Raw genomic sequence first — 18934 nt, forward strand, 5'->3', positions numbered from 1 at the left:
TAAAGAATAAAAAGATCTCGACAAAAAGAAAAAAGAGGACCTTCAAAAGGAAGGCAAAAAGAGGAGCGAGGACTATCAAGTCTTAAAAAGGAATTTTCGAAACAAGAGTGAAGAAATGGAAACCGCTACAAATAAACTGAAAATGCAATTAAAATCTGCACAGTCTGAACTAGAGCAAACAAGGAATACCCTAAAGTCAATGGAAGGGTCTGATGGTCATGCTATGAAAGTGGCAATGGGTATGCAAAAGCAAATCACAGCCAAAAGAGGTCAGATAGATGCCCTTCAAAGCAAGATCCAGTTTTTGGAAGAGGCCATGACAAATGCAAATAAGGAGAAACATTTTTTAAAAGAAGAGAAGAATAAACTCAGTCAGGAGCTGAGCACTGTTGCGACAGAAAAAAATAAGATGGCTGGGGAGCTGGAAGTTCTGCGGTCTCAAGAACGCCGCTTGAAAGAAAAGGTTGCTAATATGGAAGTTGCTCTTGATAAGGCATCTTTGCAGTTTGCAGAATGTCAAGATATAATACAGCATCAGGAGCAGGAATCTGTATGCCTAAAACTTCAGCACAGCCTCTGTTACCCGTGTCCACTCTAATGTACCATCTTCCCAGTCTACAGCCAGCTTCCTTTCACATCACTCTGGGAAGACCACCACACTAAAGGAAGACCCCACAAAGGATCTGAAACAGCTTCTTCAGGAGCTGAGAAGCGTGATCAATGAGGAGCCAGCTGTGCAGCTGAGCAAGGCAGAGGATGAGGGGAGAGCACCGTCGCTTGGGGCCTTGGATGATAGGGTAAGAGACTGCATCATCGAATCAAGCCTGAGATCAGACATATGCCATAGAAGCAACAACTCATTAAGGGACTCCATGGAAGGGAGCAAGTCCAGTGGAACTCTCAGCAGGGAGCCAGTCCTGTTACATGCAGAACTGGAAGATCCATCAAGTTGTTTCACGTTCCTGTCTACAGCGAGCCCATCTGTGAAAAACTCAGCTTCCCGATCATTCACTTCCCCTAAGAAGTATCCAATGCACTCGCTGCTCACGAGTTCAGCTGAAGATTCAGTAGGTTCCTCGCCACAGTACAGATCCACCAAAACTGTTCCCTCACCTGATTCTGCTAAAGATTCACAGTCTCCACCAGTAGAAACAACAGGGAAAACATGCAGGAAACTTCAGAATAGACTGGAAAGCTTGCAAACCCTGGTAGAAGATTTGCAGCTGAAGAACCAAGCAATGTCTTCAATGATCAAAAATCAAGAAAAGAGGACACAGAAGGTGAAGGACCAGGAAAAAATGTTGCTAAAGTGACACCTTACTTGCCTGTCTTTACAGAGGGATGATGTCCCATCCATTGTGATGTTACTTATAATTAGTGCCCTGTGTACTTTTTTCTTTTTATGTGAAAATTTAATACGATCAGCTCCAAAAGCTATTGGCAAATCTACACAAGAGGGAAAAGGAGTTGAGTCTGGAGAAGGAGCAGAACAAGAGGCTGTGGGACCGAGACACGGGCAACAGCATCACCATCGACCACCTTCGGCAGGAGCTGGACGACCGAACATGGAGGTGCAGCGCCTGGAGGCCCTGCTCAAGGCCATGAAGAGCGAGTGCCGGGGCCAGATGGAGCGGCAGATGGCAGCGATCCAGGGGAAGAACGAGAGTCTGGAGAAAGTGTCTTCCCTGACTGCGCAGCTCGAGTCCACCAAGGAGATGTTGCGCAAAGTGGTGGAGGAGCTGACGGCCAAGAAGATGACCCTGGAGAGCTCGGAGAGGACAGTGTCAGACCTGACAGCTTCCCTGCAGGAGAAAGAGCGCGCCATTGAGGCTACCAACGCGGAGATCACCAAGCTGCACTCCCGCGTGGACCTGAAGCTGCAGGAGCTGCGGCACCTGAAGACTGAGGGAGAGCACCTGCGGCATGCGCAGTCTGAGTGCGAGGCCCTGCGGCTGCAGATGGCAGAGGACAAAGTGACTGAAAACATGACGCAGCTGGTGGGCCAGCACGGACGCACCGCGGGGGCCATGCAGGTAGAAAAGGCCCAGCTGGAGAAAGAGATCAATGACAGGAGACTGGAGCTGCAGGAATTTAAGATTTTAAAAGATAAGAAAGATGCCAAGATTCGGGAGCTTGAGGCTAGAGTGAGTGACCTGGAGTTGGAAAAGGTGAAGCTGGTAAATGCAGGCTCTGAGCGGCTCCGGGCGGTGAGGGACATCAAACAGGAGAGGGATCAGTTACTGAATGAGGCGAAGAACAGCAGGAGCGAGCTGAACAACCTCTCAGGCACATTCGTGTTGTGACGGCTGGACCGCCACAAAACCCCACTGTCCTGGTCAGTGCTTCTCAGCTGCCTGCCACAGTGGGTCCCCAGCGTGCCAGGAGGGCCACTGTGCCTCCCCAGGAGGTGACTCCCCAGGAGGTGAGCAAGGCTTCTGTGTGGCTCCCCCGGGGTGGAGGCTGCTCCTGCCCGGCTATACATGGCAGCCAGGAGCCTCCGCTCAGTGCCCCTCACTGCTTTACTCCCATCATGCAGGGACAACTGATCACAGGTGGGTCGAGTTGTCTCCCAGGTGAGGTCTGGAATTGAGGGTGTGCTGAGGGCAGGAGGAGGCTGCGTAAGCACAGAGCTAGGTACACAGTGGCATACACATATGATCCTAGCTCTCCAGGAGGCTGAGGCAGGAGGATTACAAGTCTGAGCCCAGGCTGGGAAACTTAGTAACTTACTGAGATCCTGTCTTTAAAAAAAAAAAAAGCTGGGGAGGCAGCTCAAGGCTATGCTTGGAAAATGTGGGGTGCAGAGGCTGTCACAGAGACAGCACGGGGTCCTCTGGCAGCCTGGGTCAGAGACCTGGCCAGGAGGGGTCCATGGAGCCCAGGCCGGTCCCTCCGAATGCAGGCCCCAGGTGCAGACAAGCGTTGATTTGACATGAAAGGCTCAGTCTCCGGCTCCAGGGAGGGCGGGCGGACCCTCTGATCTCCGGGCGCCAGGGCAGCTCAGCCATCCATCTCCTGCTTGATACTCTCCACGGGCACAGGCAGCTCCGGACTGGGCATCTCATCAGGCGAGGCTGTGTCCAGGTGCTCCTCCTTTACACACATGGCAATGACTAGGGGGACAGTGAAGTGAGTGCGCACAGCCAGGCCACCAGGAGAGGCAGGGGCAGGCGGCTGGGGACCACCCCTCCCAAAGAGGAAGTCCAGGGCCCAAGTGCAGCCAGGCAGCCAGGTGGGCCATACAGAGAAGCTGGCACCTGCCTCTGTCCCCCACCCCCAGCACATGCGGCCAGTGAAGGAGCAGTAGCAGCGGTGGCTGGGCCCCCGGCAGGGTGCTGGCGTGGGCCCAGGGGAGGCTCAGAGGACCAGTTGTTGAGGATGGCTCAGGGCCCAGCAAATCCCCCCTCACCTCGGCTCTCTCTTCTGTGTCCAGGTCGGGACGGAGGGGTCACCTCGGGGTGCAGCGCAGGCCGGCCCTGCCTCGACCCCCGACGGCTCTTACTCTCGTCAGGCCCGGGCTGCGACGCAACCTTCCCCGCAGCCTGCAGCTCGTGCTCCAGCAGGGGCTTCTTGGAGCCCTGTCTGAGGGCCCGGGGCTTGGCTGGGGGGATTCTTTTCCCTTGGAATAAAAATGGAGTCAAACCCAGCACTGGAGTCCGTCCTGTGTGAGGCCTGCGGGCCGGGGTGATCAGGAAGTGAGGAAGCAGGGCAGAGGGCCAAGGTGACAATGGGGACAGATGACACGGTTATACGCCCCGAGCCCCGCACTGGGGCTCTCTGTACCCCGCGGGTAGGGACTCCTGCACTGTAACACACGCGTCCCGGGCATCCTGTTCTGCAGGGCGTCCTGGCTCTTCCACACCCTCAGACTACCCTGTCCCTGCCCGGTGATGGGACCGTCCGGCTCAGTCCTGTGTCCAGACAAGCTCTCCGGGAGCAGTGCCATGCTGTAGCTCTGGGTCAGCTTTGCCGACTCCCTCGCCGCTCTCATGCTGGGCAGGGCCTGTCCGCCTCCCGGTGCTGCCACCCTTGGGAGAGCGGAGGCCCAGGAAGCCCCTCTGTCTCTTTTGGGCCTCACCCTTAGAGCAGCAGCTGCAGGTGCCCAGGGGCTGTGCTGCTTTCCAAATCCTCACCACGTGGGCATCTCCAGGGAGACTCAACTACCTATGATTCCGGGTCCCCAGAGGCCCGTGGGGCAGGGGCCAGGGCAAGGCAGAGGGGAGGAGGGTGGGCCGGAGGACGCCAACGCAGAAAGCCACCCGGAAGTGGCAGCTCCCGGACACCGGTGCTTGGCTGCCCTAGGGAACAACTTACTTTTCTTCCCAAATTGTTTCTTTTTCTTCTTTGTGGCCTCCTTGGCCTTCAGAGGTGTGGCCGGTTCTGTGGTTGAAAGATAAGGGGAGGAGAGATGAGAAGGTGCTCTGGGAGGACACAGGGCACCCCAAGACCCCTGCCCCTTGCTCGGTCAGCTCAAGGGAAGAAGGCGGAGTGGGCAAGGAGGGTGGGGCTGCCGGGCCTGGTAGAGGACTGGCTGGTTCGTCAGTGGGCAGGAGGGAAGGAGAGGCCCGGGCAGGGCGTACACGCTGAGGAGCGGGGCCAGGCACGGGAGGGGCACCAGTGACGGGCGAAGAGGGCTGCAGGCCCAACCTGTGGCCACGGGTGGCTGGAGCTGGTAGCCGGTGAGCTCGCACCAGCCCACAAGGGCACCAGGCGGGCGAAGAGGGCTGCAGGCCCAACCTGTGGCCACGGGTGGCTGGAGCTGGTAGCCGGTGAGCTCGCACCAGCCCACAGGGTAGATGTCCGGGGACTCGCAGTCCACCCACTGGTCGTACTCGCTGTCCCAGCCGTCGAAGTGGATGCGGAGCAGCCGGTGCACCACCCGCTTTACTGTGGCCACGCAGATGAGCCGGGGCTCCATCAGGTCCACCGCCTCCAGCTTCATGCCCACCTTGAAGCCATGGTTGGGGCAGTCCTGGTGGGGAGGGCGAGAGGCGGGCGCCGAGGGTGGCAGCGTGCCCGGTGCAGCGTGGGGCGTTCAGGAGTGGACATCCCGGCAGCCCCCGGGGGAGAAGGGGCTGGAACCTCCACCCCACAGCACCGCAGACCCCTGCTGCATCCAGCCTCTCACCATGTTGAAGAGTCTCGACGGAGCTGCTCTGGAGCTGGTCTTCTCCAGATAGGTCTCCCAGTCAAAAGTCTGGGTCTCACATCCTGCAGGAGCAGGGAATTTTGATGCAGGACAGAAGGGGATGCAGGAAGCAGGAAGCAGATCGGGTGAAAGCAGCACACTGCCCACGGGCCACTGAAGCTTGGTCAGGACCCAGCCTGGAGTCTCCATGGAAGCCACTTTCCTCCCTTCTCCCCAGGCTGGCACCCGTTCTAGGACTATAGTCCTGTTGCACAGGCTTTTGACTGCTCAAAGCCTTAAGCAGAAGCTCTGTTCACCAAGCACCTAGCACCTATGCTGTAAGGACTAGTGGTGGCTGTCACTTCTTCCACACCTTGAGAACTCTGTGGCCCAGGGGTCTACTCAAGCAGCACTCTGGGTCCGTGGCCTGGCCCTGCAAGGCCAGTGCACAGTGCTGCTCCAGGCTCACCTTTAGGAGGCGTGAGCTCGATGTCATTCTTCTGGCAGAAGGTGGCTGGGAAGATGGCGTGGGAGGAGGCGTGGTAGCAGAACCAGTCGGAGCCGTCGGTGGAGGGTCCCCCATCCACACAGATCATCAGGTAGCCGTCCAGGAGGACCTAGGAGTGTGGGGCACAGGCAGGTGCTGCGTCATCAGCTGTGGAACCCACACGTGCAGAGCTCTGCCTTCCCCACAAGCAGCCCGAGTGGCCTGCAGCTCAGAGCCCCAGAAAGCCATGCTGGAGGTGGGGTCTGGCTCACCTTGCAGATGGTCGCCACGCAGATGTTACCCAGGTTCAGGGGATCGATGGCCTCCAGCTTCATGCCTTCTTCAAACCAGCCACCTTCTGTGTAGACAGCTCGTACCTTACAGGAACGGGGCAGCTGGTGAATGCCAGGCACGCCCACGGGCCTGGGGAGGGAGGGACAGTCCCTCGGGATGCCGGGCTGCTGGACTCAGACTGGGCCAGGGCCACAGCCCCGGGAAGAGCACGCGTGGGCCTCGCCTCACCTTCTTGAACAGATAAGGGACGGCGTCACAATAGATCTTCCGGAAGGTGGGGTGATGGGCCATGTCGCTTCGCCTCTCTTTGAGGAACAGAGGGTGTGAGGAAGAAAAGGAAGGTGAGGGCAGCTAAGGGACCCCCGGTGCCTCCCCGGAAAGGCAGCTCCCCCAGCAGGGAGGGGCCACTCAGCCTCAGACCCAAGCCCTCCCGCATGACACCCAGGCCAGAGCGGCAGGGTCAAGTCAATTTTACCACACGGCAGCTGGGCTGAGTGACCACAGTCAGGGGACTCAGCCCCTCTGGGCCTCAGTCCCAGTCCCCCCTCCCTGCCATTCCTGGGGATTTGGGGCCTGAGGCGCTGCTGACCTGACATCTTGACGCCATGACCGACGCGCCGTGACCAACCCACGGGGTGGATCAGGGGGCTCCACATGTGACACCAGAAATCATCATCACTGTCACCGTCCTCATAGAGGAGCCGCAGGCGACCCCCGATCACTGTGTCCACCACAGCCATGCGGGTCCGTGACACCTGGGACTTGTCCACGACTTCCAGGCGCATGCCTTGTCGAAAGGGGTACTTCATGCTCTCCACCATCTGCAACAGCATCAGAACACAGGCCGCTGTGGGCCCCAGGCTTCTCGCTCCACCGTCCTGCTCTGTCTGGGCTCAGTGGAGGACAGGGAGGGTGTGGCAGATGTTAGGATGTGGCAGGGAGCCCCATGGCCTGCAGGTTCACCGGCCCAGCAGGGTACACAGCACCTTGTTACCAAAAGCTGGGACTCACGGTGACCCAAAACCTGCTTCAGACTAAGGAAACTTGAGTGACCAGACAGGCCAAGTGATGTCCCCAGAGTCACACAGACCACTGGACCCAGAATCTGGTGTCCTGCTTAGGTGCTGCCCTCTGAGCCTGGGCACCTCCTCAGTCCCCTGCACCTCTGGCCCTCAGCTGATGGCAGTGCAGGGCTTTTGTCTCCACAGGTCCAATCCCAGTAGTTCTGATGGGATGTGGCTTAGAAATGCTTTCAGAGCACTGCAGCAGCAATCTGTGCCTTCTGACCTGACAGGGGACAGTGCCCAAGACCCCATGGGCCATGGTGCTGAGACACAAGTGGGCAGCAGACTCCCAGTGCACAGTGGCCTTGGTGTCCTTGTGCCTGGGTAGGGCTTTCCCCAGCTCCAGGGCACAGCAAGTTCAGAGATCCGCCCTGATGACGGAGGAGTGCTATTTCCACACATGCCAGGAGGGGGCGCTCTCCAAGGCCACAGAGCCCTCAATGTGACAGGCTGACTGCGGATCTCCACAGACTCAGGCCCATCCCGTCTTTGTTTCCTCCTGGCCTCCCAGCCACTCTGGCCTTGCTCATGAAGGTAAAATCCAAAATCCAAATTTCATGAAGCCTACTTGGTATCTGCTCCTCCTCTGTGACCATAAGGCCAGTGCCATCATGTGTCCTGCTTGTACATGCCCTGAATTTCCTGCACCCTGCCAGGGCTACAGGGCCACCTGGGGCACTGCCTCCAGCCTTTGGCTGAGACCTCATATGCAGCTCAGGAGAGGGCTCACAGCCGGAGCCCAGCAGAGGCAGGAGAGTCTCTGCTGCAAGCCTGATCCCTTTGATTGGTCATCATGTGATTTTTTTATTTTCCCCATTAAGTTTATTGGTACATTTAAAGCAAACAATATAGTTACATTTATCATTGGGATCTTGTACCTTTTGCTTTTGTTTTTTGGTTCCGGGGATCAAACTCGAGTCCTTGTGCTTGCAAGGCAGGCAGCAGAACCACTGAGCTAAATCCCGGGCCTGGAATCTTGTACCTTTACATGACAGGTCTTGGTTCTTGTTTTTTCCCTATACCCTGCCCTCCCCCTTCACCTTTCCCTATCTACAAAGAGTTTGTTTCCATTTTTTCCTTTTTTTCACGTTTTTTCTTTTCCCCTATTTCCTTTCCCCTCCTCTTCCCACTTCCCCGTTAGCCATTTTCTTCCTATTTCACACTATGTGACTTTTTAAATAAAATAACTTTTTTCTTCATGATACTGGGAATTGAATGGCAGGGTCAGTATTGCTGAACTACAGCACCAGCCCTTTTTACTTTGAGACTGGGTCTCACTAATTTGCTGAGTCTGGCCTTGAATTTGTGATCCTCCTGCTTCAACCTCCTGAGCAGCTGAGATTACAGGTGTGTGCCACCAACTAGTAGCTTTTATTTTTTGATGAGTTTTTTTTGTGTGTATGAGGTAGGCAGTGGCATGGCACAAATGAGCTAAATCCCCAGCCCCAACTAGTAGTTTTTAAAAATTAAAATTGGCCGGGAATTTAGCTCAGTGGTTCTGGCACCTGCTTCACAAGCACAAGGACCCGAGTATGATTCCTGGTACCAAAAAAGAAATATATAATAATAATAATAATAAAATAAAAATCAAATGTCACAGAAATCATTTTTGAGGCACATTCCTAGTTCAGAATAGCAGCTATTTTGCAATTAATTGTGTGAATGATATTTTGTTTCCTCTGCCTCTGCATCTTCTCTGGAGACTCCTGGATGGCAAGGTCTGCGTTGGTTGTATTTCCATAGTGCCTCGTCTATAAGCACTGTACATGATAAAATCTATCGAGTGCACACTCCAGAAAAATGCTACAAGCAAAGGTAAGAATCTTGCAGAGAAGTCTGACAGAACAGCACGATGGACACAGCTGGGCCAGGCCTGGGGAGACTCTGTTCGGACTTGCAGAGCCACTGATGACCATCAAAGCAAAGGGGTCTTAGAAAAAACACTGCAACGAGTGGCCACGTATCAGTAAGGGGCTCAGCAGCATGGCCTCTGCATGTGTGAGACCCTAGTTTGATCCCTGGCACTTTGAAAAAATAAAAAATTAGAGCTCCCCAAAGAGCTCCCACCAGACCTTAATGTGGAAATCCACAGGCAGAGTCCGGGAGCCCACCAGCCGCTTCATGAGGTAACCCTTCCAGTCGGTGAACTTGGCGTGGATGGCTGTGGGACATCAGCAGAATCCTGTCAATCTTACGATACCCTCGGTCACCCGAGATCGGCAAAGAGATGATAATTTCTCTCTGCCACTTTAAGGCAGCAACCACCTCCTCTCACAAAAGCAGGTCCCACAACCTGGATCTGCCCAGGGGCTGGCATGGAGAAGGGAGGAAGCAAGGGGGCCGGCAGGGCTGGCTGTGTCCAACCCCAGCCCAGGGATCCCCCTGCCAAGGGCCCCAAGGGACTGGGAATGCTCTCGCCCACTCACTCCGAGGGGGCACCAGGATCTTGCTGTTGATGGCACACCAGCCGATAGGGTGGACATCCACGGTGCCCAGGTTGCACCAGAAGTCGTGGCTGGCATCGTTTTCAAAGCCTTCATACCGGAGCAGCACCCGATACCCTGAAAGGAAGGCCCAGGGCACCATGAGGGAGGACAGGCTGGAGAGGGGATTGCCTCCGTTCCAGGAACTCCTCCGAGCAAGTGGAGTCCCTGTTGTCTCCAACAGAACAAATCCGTGCCAGTACTGCAAACAAACAAAAATAAAACAAAAAACAAATCCATGCCACTTACCTGGCAGGCATTATGGCATGGGGTGTTAATTCCCATGCCCGATCATCTCTGGAACAAACCCAAGAAGCTAGCATATCCCAGCCCACTCAGCTCCACGGTCCCTTTGAAGGTAGGGCGGTGGGTGAGGTTTTGTTTGATTTATGAAGCCAGTGTCTGACGACGACACTGCCCACCTGCAACAGATGTCACTGCACACACGTCCCAGTCCGGCACTGGCGGAAGGGACACTCACCGGCCACCTGGATGACAGAGGCGATCCAGTACACCCGGCTGGGGAGCACGGCATCACTGTTGAGCACCTCCACCTTCATCCCCTTCATGACATCTTCCCACTGGTCATACAGTGGGACCTGTGTGGTGACAAGCACGTTCAGGGACATGAGCTGCCGGCTGGCAGGGAGAGTGGTGTCTCAGGCCTCTTGCACCTCAACTCCCTGCATCATCCAGTGCACACAGAAAGCCAGGCCTGTACCAGGCACGAAGAAATGGCCATGGTCACTGAAGAGCTGGGCACAGGGGACAGGGACAGGCGAGGCGGCAGGTGAAGGCCCAGAGTTACAGAGCAGAATTCCGATCGTTACAGGACCAGCGGCCCCCTACTTCCTAGTGGCCCCTGTGTGCCAGTCATTTTCTGGGTACAAGGACTATCACGTTTCACCGTCACACCACCTGGATGGCAAGTGTGATGACGCCCTTGTTTCTCCCTGCTGAGACACAATACTCCACACCTACACCTGAAAGGAGAGGTGTGATCGGCAGAAGGGCCTGGGCAGAAACAAAGCTGCTTCATTTATGGCACCCAGGAAGCTCAGAGTGGAAGAGAGCCGGTGGGGAATGAGAGAGGAACCATTTGTAGCATCCAAAGCCTCGCCTCTAGGACCCACTCAGACACACTAGCAGTGTGCTTTACTAATCTGCTGGGCGGTTCCTAATCTATGGGATCAGTGGTCACAGACAGGGTCTCACCAAATTGCTAAACTGTCAAAGTTGGGCTCACACTTGTGATCCTCCTGACTCAGCCTCCTGAGTGCTGGGATTATAGGTGTATACCCCTGCACCTGGCCAATGTTACATGCTTGACCTCGAATCCATCTCACCAGGGCCTCACCCTTCTGACTTCTCAGTGCTAGGCAGCAGGGAGCCTCCTGCAGAGGGTGGCTAGAGGAGCCATCCCCACCCTCCACCTGGGGACCAAGAGACTCAGGCCAATACAGAGGCACCTTGCTCTGTGCGAGAAGTATTGTGAGTGGGAGAAAGGGAGAGGGTTGCGGAGTTGGGAAGGCCCAAAACCCGAGGAGGGCAGAAGGGAGAGGGAGAGAAAAAGACGGAGACAGAGAAGGGGTGGAGAGGTCCTCAGATATCAAGCAGTACAGATCCATTACGTAAGCAGCGGAGGAGGGGCTCTCGGTGCTGTGCTCTCCACAGCTGCTTTCGGGAGGCTCTGCAGGAAGTGGACGCAGGGGAGGGAGGGCGCCCCTCTCTCACAGTGACAGCCCAGCCCGTAGGCAGCAGCACGAGACACAGCAGACCCCAGCGAGCCGTCCCTGACCCTGGATGTCCGTCCCCTCTCCCTGCCAGCCACTCACGTGTTTAAAGCAGCTGACGGGTGCAGCTTTGTAGCTGTGATCCTTCAGGAATTTCCCCCAGTCAAAACCCAGGACCAGAGCTGCAGAGCAGAAAGAGCAAGAGTCCACGCTGGGGGTCTGTGCAGCAGCCCCACGAGAAGCTGCACTAAGGAGCCTGTGGGGTGCAGAGTTGGCACCCTTTCCCTGGCCCCGCCGTCCCTCTCTGACACTGCTCCAGGGCGCCTCTCAGTGGCCATCGGGATGGTTAGGACTGAACCCAAAGGGTGCCAGACCCTCAGGTGTAGAAGAACCTTCAGGAAGTGCCTCCCTTTTATTCTCCCACAGAAAGTGAAACTCAGCATCCCTCCTTACATCCCTCAGCCTCCCCTCCCAGCCCGACCACACCCCATGAGGTGGGAGGGGCGCACACCTAGGCCCCTGCACCCCACGCCCCCAGAGCAATTTCAGTCAGCTCAGGCCAACTGCCACAGGGCATCGCTGGACCTACATTCAGGGGCAAAAGGTCCCTTTCGTTACCCTCTCAGCTGCCCCACAGCCACTTCAAACCAGGCCTAGGGGACAGAGGCCACTGGGATAAAGCAAAGAGAAATGAAGGAGGCTAACTCTTGGCTTCTGGATGCCCCAAAACAGGTCCTGGCAACTTAAGGCTGACAGGCGGGATTCAAGCCCCAGAGAGCCCTGCGGGGCACCATTTAGCAGGGCGCCGTTTCAGTCCTCGTAGGGAAGGTCACCCCACCTGACCCCACCCAGGCCTCCGATGTCTCACCATCTTGTCCTGTTGGTGTCCCATCTGCCAGCTGTCCTGTCCCTTGGGAGTGGAGGAAGGCTCCAATTTTAGCAGACCAGGCCGCCTTGTGCAGGACTTTGGCTTTCTTGGTGGGCGGTTTTCCCTGGAGAGAGATCAGAGTGTGGTCTGCTGGCTGGATCTAGGCCGCTGGGTTCAGGCCCTGCCTTTGGACAAGTTCCTCGGCCTCTCTGGGGCTGTTTCTTCTGTGAGACTGGATGATGACCCTGACACCTTAGCTCAGAGGCTGGCTGTGAGGAGGGATGGGGCAGTGACGGGGCAGTGACAGCCACAGAGCAAAGAGGGACAGGCAGCATCGCTCGGGCTTCTGTTTCCTGGAGACTCTCTCTCCCTTCTGTCTCCACCCTCCTGGCTTCTGCAGACCACAGCACAACAGAAGGGCCAGAAATTCTCTGACCTCAGAGGCCACATTTGTGAATGTTCTTGAGAGATGTCCATGGTCACCACCAGGGCCTTAAAGAGAATGTCCTTTAAGGGACGGGTTCTGATAGGGTCTGGACTTTGTAACTTAAGCACTGATGAGAAAGGCCAAGAATTTAAAGAGATCAGTGAAACAGAAGTGTGGGTTTAAATCCCAGACAGATCTAATCACAATTTTTAATTCTATAACTAAGTCACTAAAATTTACTTTTTTGGAGACAGGATCTCACTATGTAGTTGTGTCTGACCTGGAACTCACTATGTAGCCCAGGCTGGTCTCGAACTCAGAGCGATCCTCCTGCCTCAGCCTCCTGAGTGCTGGGATTACAGGCATGTGCCACCACGCCCAGCTAAAATTTACATTTTTGAGCTTTCAAAATATTAAAAAAATTTTCTTGTCTGTTTGAGACAGGGTCTATGTAGCCAAGGCTGGCCTCAAGCTCACTGTGTTCCTCCTGCCTCAGCTTCCTGAGTGCTAAGATTACAGATGTTTGCTGCCTGGCTCTAAAATAGGAACATTTAGGGCCAGGGATTTAGCTCAGTGGTGCTGCCACCTGCCTCGCAAGCGCAAGGACCCGAGTTCAATCCCCAGTACCAAACAAACAACTAAGTAAATAGATAAAATAAAATAGGAACATTTAAAAATTCTTTTGGTGGTGGTGGTGGTACTGGGGATGCAGAGCTTTGCTCATGCTAGGCGAATGTTCTACCTCTGAGCTATATACTTTAAATCCTTTCTTTTTCTAAATTGGGGATTGAACCTAGAGCTTTCACACTGAGCTACAGCCCCAGCAACCCGTTTTGTTTTGCTTTTGTTTGAGACAGGGTCTTACTTTGTAGTCCAGACTGGCCTTGAACTCACTGCAATCCTCCTGCCTCAGCCTCTCAAGTACTGAAATTTCAGGTGTGTGACACTATGCCTGGACCATCTGCTTTTAAATTTGGGGGCAGGTTGAGACAGGTGCTCACTATATAGTTCAGGCTGGCCTCGAACTCTTGGCAATCCGCCTGCCTCAGCCTCCTGAGTGCTGGAATTACAGGCATGTGCCAGCACGCCTGGCTTGCCTTTAAATTTTGAGACATGGTCTTGCTAAATTGCCCAGGCTGAGCTCAAGCTTGTGATCCTTTTGCATCAGCCTCTAAGAGTTCTGAGATCATAGGTGTACACCGCCAGCTCCTTAAATCCATTCTTTTTTGTTTGTTTGTTTTTGTTTTTTTGAGACAGGGCCTCACTGGAGAATGACTTGGAACTCATTTTGTAGCCCAGGCTGGTCTCGAACTCACAGCAACCCTCCTGCCTCAGCCTCCCAAGCGCTGGGATTACAGGCGTGCACCACCACGCCCGGCCTTAAATCCATTCTTATGCTATCAGTGTGTGAAGAATGTAAAGCCCTAAGCATATACCCCAAACATCATTAGGTCCCTGAAGAGAGATGTTTCTTGACTGAAATCCATAAAGAGAGGGGAGCAATGGCAACTGTCTCACAATGTCAACATGAAGGTGTAGAGCCCTAAGCAGAAAGATCTGATGCACAGAAACTGTGTCAGTGTCACAGCGGTGTTCTCAGAATTTGCTGCACGTTAGAACCAGTGTGGGAGCACTTTAAACTCCCCACATCCAGGCTATGCTCCATTCCAATCCCATTAGAAGGTTTGGGGTCAGGAGGACGCAAGCAGCGGTGTTTAACTTTTGCCAGGTGACCCTAACATGCAGGCAGAGAAGGTGGGGCCCACGGCTCTAGCCAAGGCTCCATCCACTCTTCCTACTGAGCTAGGCTGGATGTCATTCCAACTCCACACAACCTCAGCACACTTCCTAAACTCACAGGCTCAGGGGCACATGGCTGGGAATCATGTCTTCATTTCCCAAAGCTCTACGCGTGTATGTTAGGCAAGGTTATCTAGGGGGCTGCCTGTGAGGTGCAGTCAGAGACGAGGCCCTGGCTTCGTACGGCCACCAGGGCCCTGATCCTGCCTAGTTCCCAGCTTCCTTTCAAGGCTGTTATAAAGGTGTAGCGAAGACCAAGGCATAAGACTCCCCTGAGGTAGGTCCTACTGTTTAACACCTAAAGACATTGTGGGGGATGAGGGTGGGAGTAAGGGGGGATCCCAGGGTTTCTTGTGCCATAAAGTTGGAGAGCACACTAATTACCAGGAGATGCACAACCTCAGACGGCCACAAACCCAGCAAGCCCTGGGTGGCTCCTGTCTCCGCACCCAGGGCTGTGGAAGCTCCAAGTGGCTGCCTCTCACCTGTAATCTAGCCAGGATGCTGGCTTTCTTGGAGTTGGAGGAGTAGCTCCGGGAACAGGAGACGCTGCAGAACCTCTTGGTCTTGGAGAAGAAGGCTTCCCTCGTGCCCACGATACCACACATCTCACAGACAGCTGGAAGAGAGTTTAGTGTGTGACTCACCTGATAGGGTCACCTCAAACCGTACGAAATCATGGGCCCTTCAAAATCTGGGCCATTTCATTAACCAGTGAGCCCCAGCCCCACGAAGGCTGATGTAACTGCACTAGGAGGAGAAGGTATTGCGCACACCTTGCCTCTTTTCAAGAAAGGATCTCACTATGCAGCCCAGGCCGGCCTTGAACCTGTGATACTCCTACCTCAGCCTCTTGAGTAGCTGGGTACACAGGCGTGCACCACCATCCCCTGCCTGCCATGTACCTCTCAATCTGTCTCGCTCACAATATGCTGCTTGGCTCCCCCTGGTTGTGTCAACAATGGGGCTAAGTCAATCCCCTAAGGATGGCTGCAGAAGCGAGCATGTGTTGGCAAGATTTCAAGAGAGAAAAACATACGCAAGGAGAAAAAGTGCCAAGGCACTTAACCTCCGTGGCTCTATTTTCTCTTCTAAATAGTAAGGAGACCGAAGTAGTTCTGAGGTCAGCCCTGCCTTCACGCTGGAATCACCTGAGGAAACTGCTGGAGCCTGAGATTCTAATGAATTGGTCCGTATGGGACACAGGCATCTGCAGTTTGTTACAAGGTCCCCAGGTGGTTCCTTCTAGTGCCCTGGGCTTGCTGGTCTCCAGTGATTTCTTCTAGTGCTAAAGTTCTGAGATTACAAGAGAAGGGTTGGAAGAAGATAGGAGGGAGAAAGGTAAAGGGCAGAAAGGGAGGGAAGACAGATATAGATTCAGATGGTAAAGAATATTAGACTACTCTTGTAAACAGAGTAGCTACCAAGGAATGGGGTGTCAGACTGTCCACCCCAGCTCTTCTCACACTAGAAGCCTTGACACAGACACCCACCTGCCTCTCGCCCCCAACTCCCTGATTTCCAACCCACAAGCTCCCCCACCCCCAGCTCATTTCTTGTCTCTTCTGGGAAAGTACTCTTGACACTTTGCTTTTTCTCTTCTCCACATCCAGACTTAAAAATGCTCAGCCTGCTCACACAAGTGTAAAAGCAGTGCCATGTTACTCATGGGCCTCTAATATGTGCTGAATAAATATCAGTTGTATGAAAGAAAGAATGAAATCACAAATCGAAGCCAGCTCACAGCACAGGAAATGGTCCCTGCGGCTAGGTCTTTAGACATGTGATTCCTCAGACAGGAGATCAAGTGATTTACATCTGGATGCCCTGTGCCCGTCCCCTTCTTCCTCCAAAACCTCCTGACTCCTCCCCATCTTTCAGGACAGCGCGAAGGCACCTGGCTCAGACCCACTGCCATCCATGGAGCGGGGAGTCCCAGGGCTGAGCAAATGCAGCGGGGAGGTGGGCAGCTCCCCTGCTTCCCGATCTTCATTTTCCGCTTCACTCGATTCTTCCAGATAGGAGCTGCTCTCACTGCCCACGCTGCTGTTGTAACTCCGGAAACTGTCGTAGCCACCGAACAGCTCTAGGTCATCATCTTCTTCTTCTTCTTCCTCCATTGGTTCTAAAGAGGGAGTCTCCTGGGGGACAAATGACACAGACCGGGCAGAAGCAGCATGACTGGTTCTGGGCACGGGCAAAGGACCTACAGATTTGCTGCCGATCTCCTTTCTGGTGCTGTCAAGTCAGCCCCTTTGGGGGCCTTCCAAACACCAGGACGAGTCTCTACATATTTCTCCACCACGACTCAAGAGAAGAGCGTGAGACAGAAACGTGTGAAGACTAAAGAGGCTCTTCTGTGGATTTATAAATCATGGTATTTTAATATGGATGAAATAGAATACAGGTGCTCCTTGACTTTCTGAGGAGTTACATCCTGAGAAACCTGTCTCAGGCTGAAAATACTGTAAGTTGAAGATGCATTTGTCAAGCACAGCTGAGCAGCACAGAACACTGTCGAGTGTTGGGCCGTTTCCACACAATCATACGGCTGACTAGAAGCTGCAGCTTGCTGACAAAATGCCCAACATCACAACACAGAATTATGCTGTGTATTGGTAGCTTGGGATCAGATCAAAATTCAAAGAACCATTTCTATTGAATGAGTATTGCTTTCACACCATTGTAAAGTTAACAAAAAACCAAAAAACAAAAAACTGTCAATTGCGGACCTGAAGTCTGTATAATGTGAAAATATCCTAAGTACTTCAACAAGGACTTCCTGGTGTAAGAGATGTACATTAGAATCATTCTTCCTTTTTCAGTCTACGTACACCAAAATAACCTCAACTCAAAACAACTTAAGGGAGGGCTAGGGCTTTAGCTCAGTGGCACTGTGCTTGCCTCGCAAGCTCAAGGTCCTGAGTTCGATCCCCAGTATAAAAAACAAACAAAACCCCCACAATTTAAGTCAGAGAAAAGTTAGTATGAGACCCAGACTGTCCCAAGGAAGATTTAAGAGGCAAACGACACACAGATAACTATGGCAGGGTGGTCCATGTGTACCACAACTTCGGGTCAGTCCTCATCCTAATTAGCTATGTGTGTCCTTGGCCAAGTCATTCCACCTCTGGGAGCCTCGATTTTCTCATCCAGGGAATAAGACAAATTTTGGCTCACAGGATGTGAGATGTAAAAGACATACTGCATATAAATCAGCTTGGTAGAAATGGCTCAGTGAAACAAGGTAAACTGAAGCTCTGGACCAGGGCTCAAATACCATCTCTAGTGATTATTAGCTGTAGGATCTGCAGCAGATCAATTCTCAGTGCTTCCGTTTCCACAAGATGAGGATAATACCATCAATTTAATACGAGTCGGGGGAGAAGAGATGGTACAAGAACGGTGATTTGCATATAATGAGTGCTCAATAAATGATAATTAGTATTGGCTAAAAGCATGGTGTCTCAAATACTGCATGGGTTTGAGCACCACTGATTCTGCCATTTAACTGAGATATTGTTTGTTTTGTTTGGTTTGGTTTTGAGACAGGCCCTCACTATGTTCAGGCATCCCTTGAACTCAAGGTGATGGTCCGGGCTCAGCCTCCTGAGTGTGGGATTACAGGCTACAGGCATGTGCCACCACACCTGGCTTAACTGAGATTCTGTGCACGATATTTCACCTTGCTGCTCTCAGTTTCTTCACTTATACAAGGGAGACAATAACAAGCCTCCTTTGGAGGATTAAGACTGAGACATGAAAAGCCTAATTCCATTTTCAGCAGTTGGCAACAGCTCTGAAAGAGTGTGCTATTATTTTCCACTTTATTATTCTCTTCCACCCTTGTAGTTTTCGAGCTAGTCTACTTAATATTTAGAACTACACATGCAAATATGTCAGCAAGGAAACCAAATCCAAATACACAAGGTGCCCAGAGGGCACAAGATTAACGGGTGGGCGGGTTGCCCGCTGCTGTAGTAGCAGTGGAAAAGCAAAACGACTAAGGTTTTGGAGGCTGGCGACTGTGTGGCCGACCTCCTCCACTCTACGGCCGCGTGAACTTCCTGAGGATCCACTCCCTCTGGAGCCCTGGCTCCCTCACCGTAAGGAGGAAGCAGTGCCGCAGGAGGGCTCCAGCCCTGGGCGCGGAACAGTATTAAACCATCACCTCCCTCTCCGTAAGACTTGAATAGGCTAAAGTAACTCCATGCTAATAGGCCAGACTGTGCTTCTTCATATGCTAATTGCTACCTTGGTTAACAGCCCGCCCAGGGGCAAATGGTTTGACAAAAGGTGACCCTAGAACATTTCCTGCATAAATGTGTTTGCAGTCTTGTTCTGTGAATTCCCTGACTCTTTGTTTAGAAAAACCTTATAAAAAGTACCTCAGCCCCTGAGCAGTTGCCTCTCTGAGCCACCCGGCTCCGGGAGTGCCGTCTGGCCAGACTAATAAAGGTCTTTTACCATCTAGGCTGGTGTGTTCCTTCCTGGGTTTCTCGGTTCTCTGTCGTGTTCGCGGAGCCTCGCTGGGTGTTAGGGCCCAGCATCGTGGAGGCCTTTCGGCTGTTCACGCTCCGTGGAGTGGAAGTGAGACTTTAGGTCTTACATATTGGAGGCCCCAGCGAGATACCCAGGCGGGAACTGTAA

At 53.5% G+C, this 18934-nt stretch overlaps 3 protein-coding genes across 5 annotated transcripts in view; 2 read left to right on the forward strand and 1 right to left on the reverse strand.

Moving 5' to 3' along the window:
* Chadl (chondroadherin like) overlaps positions 1–3508 on the forward strand; it is a 12293-nt gene extending 8785 nt beyond the window's left edge. The window contains exon 7 of the mRNA XM_010634512.3: positions 3434–3508. The gene's annotated coding sequence lies outside the window, so the exon portion shown is untranslated. The remainder of the gene's footprint in view (positions 1–3433) is intronic.
* On the forward strand, positions 11–1517 carry LOC104869329 (coiled-coil domain-containing protein 158-like; the record flags this gene model as incomplete). Its single annotated transcript, XM_033765936.1, is given in 2 exon segments — positions 11–570; positions 572–1517. Coding segments are annotated over 2 exon segments (1302 nt in total), but the record flags the coding sequence as incomplete, so codon positions are not given.
* Positions 2981–18934, reverse strand: part of L3mbtl2 (L3MBTL histone methyl-lysine binding protein 2) — a 20924-nt gene continuing 4970 nt past the window's right edge. The window contains exons 2-18 of one of the 3 annotated variants that reach the window (XM_033766201.1): positions 16182–16425; positions 14770–14903; positions 12058–12181; positions 11292–11371; positions 9938–10055; positions 9400–9534; positions 9046–9134; positions 6499–6730; positions 6138–6214; positions 5888–5992; positions 5598–5745; positions 5129–5211; positions 4782–4972; positions 4648–4691; positions 4315–4380; positions 3410–3619; positions 2981–3113 (exon numbers count right to left, since the gene is read on the reverse strand). In XM_033766201.1, the coding sequence (XP_033622092.1) occupies positions 3001–3113; positions 3410–3619; positions 4315–4380; positions 4648–4691; positions 4782–4972; positions 5129–5211; positions 5598–5745; positions 5888–5992; positions 6138–6214; positions 6499–6730; positions 9046–9134; positions 9400–9534; positions 9938–10055; positions 11292–11371; positions 12058–12181; positions 14770–14903; positions 16182–16425 (2193 nt within the window). In that variant the 3' untranslated portion in view covers positions 2981–3000. Of the gene's footprint in view, positions 3114–3409; positions 3620–4314; positions 4381–4647; positions 4692–4737; positions 4973–5128; positions 5212–5597; positions 5746–5887; positions 5993–6137; positions 6215–6498; positions 6731–9045; positions 9135–9399; positions 9535–9937; positions 10056–11291; positions 11372–12057; positions 12182–14769; positions 14904–16181; positions 16426–18934 lie in introns of all 3 variants that reach the window. The other 2 variants (XM_010634474.3, XM_019208975.2) reach the window with 2 other exon arrangements.

Source organism: Fukomys damarensis, unplaced genomic scaffold (genome assembly GCF_012274545.1).
Source record: "Fukomys damarensis isolate Sample0158 unplaced genomic scaffold, DMR_v1.0_HiC HiC_scaffold_19, whole genome shotgun sequence".
Taxonomy (NCBI): Eukaryota; Metazoa; Chordata; class Mammalia; order Rodentia; family Bathyergidae; genus Fukomys; species Fukomys damarensis.